At 39.5% G+C, this 8191-nt stretch overlaps 1 protein-coding gene across 1 annotated transcript; it reads right to left on the bottom strand.

Annotated features, from left to right (window-relative positions):
• Nucleotides 1–19: 19 nt before the first annotated feature.
• LOC117416591 (osteocrin-like) lies at nt 20–7292 on the bottom strand. The gene is made up of 5 exons (XM_059034296.1): nt 7184–7292; nt 4312–4410; nt 2807–3024; nt 1245–1338; nt 20–1008 (listed from the first exon to the last, which is right to left on the bottom strand). Exons 2-4 carry the CDS (start codon nt 4408–4410, stop codon nt 1254–1256), a joined length of 402 nt encoding a protein of 133 aa, XP_058890279.1. The 5' UTR covers nt 7184–7292; the 3' UTR covers nt 20–1008; nt 1245–1253.
• Nucleotides 7293–8191: the final 899 nt, after the last annotated feature.

Below are 8191 nucleotides of genomic sequence, written 5' to 3'. Positions count from 1 at the left end.
ACACAAAACTTGCCAACAACTACGCACTTTATTTATGCTGATGGATAATTCTGTATTTCATGGTGTTTTCCATCCCCCAATGAAATGACCCTCTGTACATTTAATACAGTTATTAAAGAAAACACATGCCTTCTTTTGGTACAAAAGCCACGATCAATATGGCATTGTTTTTCAAGACCTGGCTTTTAAAAGAGCTGGTAAAAGGTGCTGGGCTCAGTACTTAATATTTAACTGTGTTTTACATTCACATGCTGGGCACTGTGCAGCAAAGTCAAGGAAAGGATGATCGTACTGGATTCAATGGTGCTATTCAATCAAAAGATTGGATTTTTTGCGTCATATCATGGCGACTTTTAGTCTGTTCATTCGGAACAGTTAAGCTTGCTTTTAGTTTTTAAATAAAAAAAAATAAAACAATAACCCATTAAGGCTTGGCCTAGTTCTGTAAGAGTCCAGTGGTCAAGCACGCTGTGCAGGAAAAGCCCGCAGAGCAGGGGTCAGTCCCATCCGCGTGCATTACACTTGCAAACCCGTGACATTACCTTTGCTTAGAGCGAGCCCTTCCTCGTATTGTGCAGCGTATTGTGTTGCAGCCGATAGGGTTTCCAGCTGGTCTATGTCATATTCCATGTGATGACGTGGGTATCATTTTTTTTATTTTAGCTGATACTATGTTTTTTGCCAGAGCCAGAATTCCAAAATATCAAAGGGGGTTTTTCGTACGTGTTCATGCAAGTGTGGAGATAGGCTGGATAACACAGTGCAGTGTGATAATCATATGTACAGCATGCAGATTTAGCTCCAGAAGTGGGCATCCGTGGTTGGCCCTCCTAGTGCTAAGCTGGTTACTGTCTAAGCTAAGGTGATCAGAGCAGCATGGAAAGGACCCGGGTGCATGCTACGTCACGTCTGGAGGGTTAGGGGTGATACACATAGACAAGTCAGTAGATAATTGAAGAAAAACACGAGACGGTCCGTCCATGCAGCTTTGTTTCAGCGACATCCCACCTGTGAAGAGGATAGAGACAACATTTTAATCCATTGAATTGCATGGTTTTTTGTTCACTGTAACCTGAAATTTTCAGAACGATGCACAATAATAAAGGTAAAATGAAGTATCTATAATTAAACTGCCTTGTGTGGCGCTGAAGAATCTAAACAGGTGCAGATCTTAATAATGCTGCCCTAGATTCCCCCCTCCCAGTGAACTCGCTGGTTTGTCGTCTCTGTCGCACTTTACTCACCTCTCAGTGTTAGCCCCTGCTGTTGGCCATGCGGTTCATTCCGAGCCGGTCGATTGGCACACCAAAGCGTCTTTTGGGAAGGTCGACTTCTTTCCTGCAATAAAAATGAGAAAAATCATTACATGTATTTCTTGCATTTTAACTGATATTTTGCAATAGTTATCATTGTACAAGAGACTAAGGTTCTCAATATTTCATTTGTATGTATGTATGTATGCATGCATGCCCTAGATACATATCTAAATCTATATCTATATATCTATATCTATATATATATATAGATATATACACACATTTCTGAATTAGTGGATCTGAAGCTGCATATACTGAGTTGTACAGTTATATTTCCAAGGACAACAGGCTAAACTCCCGGCAGTCATCTATTCACACAGTGCCTACTCACAATAAACATAGAGGAAAACTACATGCACTCCCCCAATATCCTTGGTGTAAGTAGCAAGAATGCTTGGCCAGACACATTGCGGTATTTTATCGCATTACTCCTGAGCACAGTTACATCATGTCAAAATGCCACCACCTGCTGTTCTTGGCTAAAAATGCAAGGGCACTTGGATTTCTAGCCAAGAAATTTTACAAAAATACTTTAAAATAATAGGATAACTATATATTCTGCTGAGTAATATTTGGCCACAAGCCACTGACAGTTTATTTTCAGAAATTGTATTATTTAATTAATGTGGTTGTTTCTTAAAAAAGGGAACACATGTAATGCTGTATGCTATCTTTAACCCAAAAATAACAATTGGGTAATTTAGAAATACAGAACTAAACTTAATTTTCTAATAATACAACTAATTGTACCAGGGTCCCAGCTTAGTGTTGGCACCCTGGTACCTCTGAGGTCATTTGAAGTTCTATTGCATATGTTTGTGCTGGCCCCTTACTGTGAAATGCTATACTGAGAAAGAAAACACAAAAATCAGTTTCATTTTAAAGCACTGTAAATGCAGTTCTAGAGCCCCAACAGGAAACAGCATGGTATACCTGACCAGACTCTAGAAGGATTGTACTTGCCCTGCACGCAGTCCTTGTTTTTAGAACAATCCACCTTTTTGAGAAGCGCTACCATGTTCCAACCAGCAGCCCCATGCTAAACCCCCTCCAGAGTAATCAGGATCTTCTGCTGGATCAGTTAGGAAATCAACTGAAGACCATCAGACTTATTACAGGCGGGATGACTCCTATAATGAATCTATTCAGCTCAGTACAGGCTCAATATGCCTTCCCGGGACACTTAATGCCAGCATCATCTATTGATACATCAGGATACAGTGTTCCTGCAATAGACACACAATACTAATCGGTTGTCAATACTATAGTAGTAATATTATCAATGTTTCCTATGAATAGAGGATTTCTCAAGAGAGATAAAATCTTTAACAGCCCCCCACCCCTCTTCTGTTTGGAGGTCCAGTAATTTTTTGTACCTCAGAGGTGGCATTCATTTAAATCAATGCAACATGACCGGTGGAACAAGGGTTCTGTGTTCGGTGGAGCAGGGGGATCTCTTTGAAGAAGACAGAGAGGCTGCAGTGGCTCACCTTTGTTTGCCCTTCATTTCCATGGTGCTCAGGGACAGCCTGTCCAGCGGTGTGCCGAAGCCAGGGAAGCTCCTCTTCCGCTTGGTCTCCATGACATCGTTCTCCAGGCTCACAAGCTTGTTCAGGAGAAGCAGCTTGGCGGTCAGGTCACTCGCTACCTTCTCCTCACCAGACACGGAGCTGGAGCCCACGTCCTGGACCATCGAGGAATCTAGAAACTGAAAGAGATGACAAGACTGTGAGCATTCCAAGCATGGGCTGTACTGAGAGGAGGGGCAGGCAGGGGGTCTTAACCATATAACAAACTAGAAGAAAACTACAGTAACACTTTCTATAAGAATCCCAAATAAATAGTTAGTTACACTTCTATAAATGTCTTATAAAAGGTGTTAGCAATAAAATGTGACATTTCTTAATAATAATAGCAGGCTACAGTAATATTATCAAATATTCTTTACTACACATTATTATTATTATTATTATTATTATTATTATTATTATTATTATTATTACATTTTTTTTAATTATTACAAAATAAACAAGATTAAGGTTATTTATGACCTGGTCCAAGCTGTTTATTTCTGGTTATGTGCCGTAACCTTACTGGGTGCATTGTACCTTTCTGAAGTTTTCTACCATAAAATAGAATACCATAACTTATCAATTTTTAAGACTTGAGCTTGAAGCTTTATTCTAGCAGCCAATAAAATGGTTTTGTAATAAAATGTTATGTCATGTTGATAACTGCCCAGACCTTTAAAAACACATGTATATAACCTTAAAGTACAGATTGACACTGCTGTCAGATCATTTCACCAAGCTGGAGGTATGATACCACTTTTGTACTTAGGTTGATCTGTTACTAATGATGCAGTGTTTTTAGTCCCTCTCTGGAAAATGACACTATTTGTTTTGACCGCAGTCTATCAGCTGATTACAGTGTGTAATCACAGGCTTGCTCCTGGTAATTGCATTATCAAGTGAAGTGTTCCTACCAGTTCAATGGCTGAGAAAACACTGCCAAAAATAACACTGAAAATAAAGAGAGATCAGGGCAATTTGGAGCTGGATGTGAGCCACCCTGACTGGGGAGGTCTTGGCTTGTCACCATCTTCTTTTTAGAAGCTTTGTCACTGTTTTTAAGTAAAGAAAATGTTATTTTAAGAAGAACATATCAATGAAGGCTCTGATTGTTTTTTGGCAAGTCTCCCTGCTTGCTTTTAGTAGCATGCAAGCTGAAGCGATTCATTGCATTTGTGTTTAACGTACTTGATGCATTACACAAGCAAGGCTGGAAAAGTTGCACAAAATATGTATGGATTATTGGATATACTGTAATGCGCCCATGAAATAACCAAGGAGTACTTTGGAGGAGTTTTTATTTATTTATTGTGTTTTCATTTAAATAACATGGGCTTAAAAAGTATGTACACTGTGTCGCTATCTTTAAGAACATTTTAGACACGGTTAGGGTGCATGTACTGTATTTATTTCCCATCTCTTACCTCCGGTGCCCCCTCCGCCAGCTGTGACCTGCCTGAGATCCAGTGAAGAAGTGTAACTGCTAGCAGACAGTGCACAAGGACCCACCTGCAACCCAGCATCTGAAACACAGCATATACTGTCTCCATATACACAGCACAGCCCACACACAGGGACAGCACAGTGCAGCCCACACACAGGGACAGCACAGTGCAGCCACACACAGGGACAGCACAGTGCAGCCACACACAGGGACAGCACAGTGCAGCCACACACAGGGACAGCACAGTGCAGCCACACGCAGGGACAGCACAGTGCAGCCACACGCAGGGACAGCACAGTGCAGCCACACACAGGGACAGCACAGTGCAGCCCACACACAGGGACAGCACAGTGCAGCCACACACAGGGACAGCACAGTGCAGCCACACACAGGGACAGCACAGTGCAGCCACACGCAGGGACAGCACAGTGCAGCCACACGCAGGGACAGCACAGTGCAGCCACACTAGTCTGGAACTTACAGTCAAAATTCATACCCGCACTAAACAACCTTTATATGACCTTTTAAATATGTCTGAAGCATTTGTAAGTGATCTTGCTACTGTAAATGTTACATGATCTATTTCTTGTAATCAATTTTAAAAAGAATAATAATAATAATAATAATAATAATAATAATAATAATAATAAAAAAAGTTAGCATTCATAGACCTGACCCAGTTTCAATTCCTATTGTACCGAGTTCGGACCAGGTGCTGATGATGGTGTTGAAAATACTCTTTCTAAAAACGACTACAGGACTGAGAGCGGGGGGAGGGGGGCAGGGGTGTTATGTTTCGTTACACACGCTGGTTTGAATAAGGTCACACAAGGATATCAAAGCTGGCTTCTACGCAGGGGACTGACTCTTGTAAAGAACACAGTGTCTTTTAGACAATGTTGGTCTTTCCATACTTGATTTCTGTGATTAAATGGCAGGATACCTGTTTGCTTCTGACTCTTGGAAAACAGGTTCTGTCTGTGAAAATACCCAGTGTGCCCGGTCTCCCCTCCAAAACAAACTGATAAATGGACCACTTTATAATATGAAAAATAATATATAACCGTATGAGCCATGAATTCTGACATTTGGATTTACTTTGAATGAAACATGTTCTGCTTCCTCCTCTCCCACCCTTATAAAAATATGATTACCCTCAAATAAAGTCATATTTCAGTGATATACTGCTGCTGTCCGAGCAGTTAAGCGATGACTTGTTGCTGGCGTACCAAGTATAATAATGTAGGTGTTACTGATGGAAGTTACCACCAGCCAAGCCAAAGAATAAACTTCTTTTAAACTGCAATCCAATGAGAGCAGTACGCCTCTGATAGAGGGAACAGATGAGAGCAGTTTGAGGTGTGACCTCCGACTGAAGAAAGAAGTGGAGGAGAATGCTCTTATTGTATGACTTGTATTGTAACACTTGAATGTATTTGCTTGCGATTGTAAGTCGCCCTGGATAAGGGCGTCTGCTAAGAAATAAATCATAATAATAATAATAATAATGATGGTCAGAACATGTGTAGGAAGAAGGACAGTCTAGTGAATAGGGCTTAGCGAAGGAGGCTGCATATCAAGGTTAGTGCTAGGGCTTGGTTTAGGGTTAGGGTTTGGGTTAGAACTACAGTAAGTATTTTCTCACATTGCTTTTTAAACCAGAATTGTAATCAGGAGCCAGTAATCAACTGAGGAATCCCCCAGTCAGTTAATGACCAAGTGCGGTACATATGGATAACACAAATAGCTTTCACCATTGCTTTTAAAAATACATTTGCATGATGTTGTACCTAGGAGGCAGCAACAGAACATAGTGAGAATATTTTCAATGTTAAAAAGGTTTAGATTAAGATTAAATAATGTCTCCTTCATCAAGGCAAACATACATCACATCCCACATACTGCCAGCAAAGTGCAATATTTCATACAAAGTACAATTGTCGGGGTTGCAATTATGATTATTAATTGTCAATTTGGTCCCAATCTTGTATCCCTGTCAGTCTTCCAACAGACTAAAATGCAACACATTTTTCATCAACAAAAAACTTTCAGTATTACACTTACTGTATTTATTAATTACATTTAAATGCATTTCTGTCCGAATGGAAAAATTAAACACCCATGCTTTTTAAGTCTATTTTAAGTCTATCTAGCGAGCAGCACTTTTCAATTTTCTTATGTTTTTAATATTACTATTAGTTGCCATGAAAAATCTAAACAATATGACAGGGTCTTTGTACTTAACCAATTTCAGATGAATCTCCATATTCCCATGACTGTTTTTTTAAACTGTCCAAATAAACAGCCAAAATATAATGACATTAAATTGTATTTTGAATTCCTTATCTGATTGGCTTTTTAATTGTTTTAGAAGAGCACTGTTGCAGAGGGACATTTGCAGTTCAGCTGAGAAGCAAACGACATTGTCTAGCGAGACACGATCATTGCAACACGATCAGTACCTAAAAATACAGTTCAAATAACAACATACTGCAGGTTAAACAGACTGGAAGTCTACCAGCGCGGCTTGCTCATTGTTCACTAGGTTTTAAATCTGTGGCAGCTGTGATACTGAGGGCTGTGAAACCGTAATCAAATAGCAGCAATTCAGATTCCTTGAATTTCTTTTTTTGTTATTTCAGCTATTTAACAATTATTTTAAGGAATATACTGCATGTTCACTGTAGAAAAAAAAGAAACAGATAATAATAATAATAATAATAATAATAATAATAATAATAATAATAATAATAATAATAATAATAATAATGTAATAAGGAAAATAATAACAAATGGAAAAAAAAACATAAAGAAAAGCAATCTGACCACATGCCTTTGTAATTCAGACCTACCTTTCTGTAGTCGTTGTTGAAAAGTGCCTGAAATTTGTAAGTTCAAGTTTTCCCTCTCTTTGCTTGTTCCTGGTGTTGACTTTCAGGTTTTTATAGTCTCTTCTCGGAGGTCTGCAATCCAATCTGTGGTCCTGCTTTCTCTGACATCATTTCTAAACATTTTCCACTGCTCCTTGCCCTGAACCTCTCTCCTCCAGACATTATAATATTTATTACACTGATCAGGGTTATTAATTGCGAATTAAGTGTCTGGATTTTAAGAAGCACAGCTGGACTGGGGGGGTGATGGAGCGTGTCACTGTGCCATACACAGCAGTGGCTTAAAGGTGTATACAGTATCTGGCATTACCTGCAGCAGGTATGTGCTTTTTAATACCACTCATCTGCATAACGAGCTCCCTCGTCAAATGGGGGGGGGGCGGGGGGGGGGGGGGCGGGGGGGGTTCAGGCAGGTGACAGGATATCCTGGCACGTGTTGAGAAACACATGTGCAGGGTCATTCTCCTGAACCCTCAATGTTTTGCTGCAGAGAGCTCCTTCATCTTCTTCTCTTCTGCAATGTAGCCTGGAAATCCATTAGTGGAGGACAGCCATTTCTTTTCACAAAACAGATGCTGACAAACCAACCCTTTAATATTTTTTTTCCAAGTGCAGCTGTCAATCATAATAAACATGGAATAGCATTCTTCATTTTGTGGTTATACATCTGAAACAAGGAGTACAGCAAATGTGAGCAATATTATTATTATTATTATTATTATTATTATTATTATTATTATTATTAGTACTAGTAGTAGTAGTAGTAGTAGTAGTAGTATTAGTATTAATATTAGTAGTATTAGCAGTAGTATTAGTTGAAGTAGTAATCATAATATACTAGTATTTGATATGAAGACTGATTTAATTACCCTTGGTAGTGTTTTAAACAAGGGTTCCCAAGGCACAAGGCATGCTGAGGGAGCAGTTCAATGAAGGTGTGGTTGTGACAGCGAGTTCACTCTTCTTCCA

Source organism: Acipenser ruthenus, chromosome 12, assembly GCF_902713425.1.
Source record: "Acipenser ruthenus chromosome 12, fAciRut3.2 maternal haplotype, whole genome shotgun sequence".
NCBI classification, from domain to species: Eukaryota; Metazoa; Chordata; class Actinopteri; order Acipenseriformes; family Acipenseridae; genus Acipenser; species Acipenser ruthenus.
This window is presented reverse-complemented; position numbering and strand designations above follow the sequence as displayed.

Excerpts from the sequence above, each read along its gene's own strand:
- LOC117416591 (XM_059034296.1), bottom strand. The coding sequence starts at position 4,410 with ATGCTGGGTTGCAGGTGGGTCCTTGTGCACTGTCTGCTAGCAGTTACA. Across the intron at positions 3,025-4,311 it reads TGGCGGAGGGGGCACCGGAG|TTTCTAGATTCCTCGATGGT; the intron begins GTAAGAGATGGG and ends CATCTCTTTCAG. Across the intron at positions 1,339-2,806 it reads GAAATGAAGGGCAAACAAAG|GAAAGAAGTCGACCTTCCCA; the intron begins GTGAGCCACTGC and ends TTTTTATTGCAG.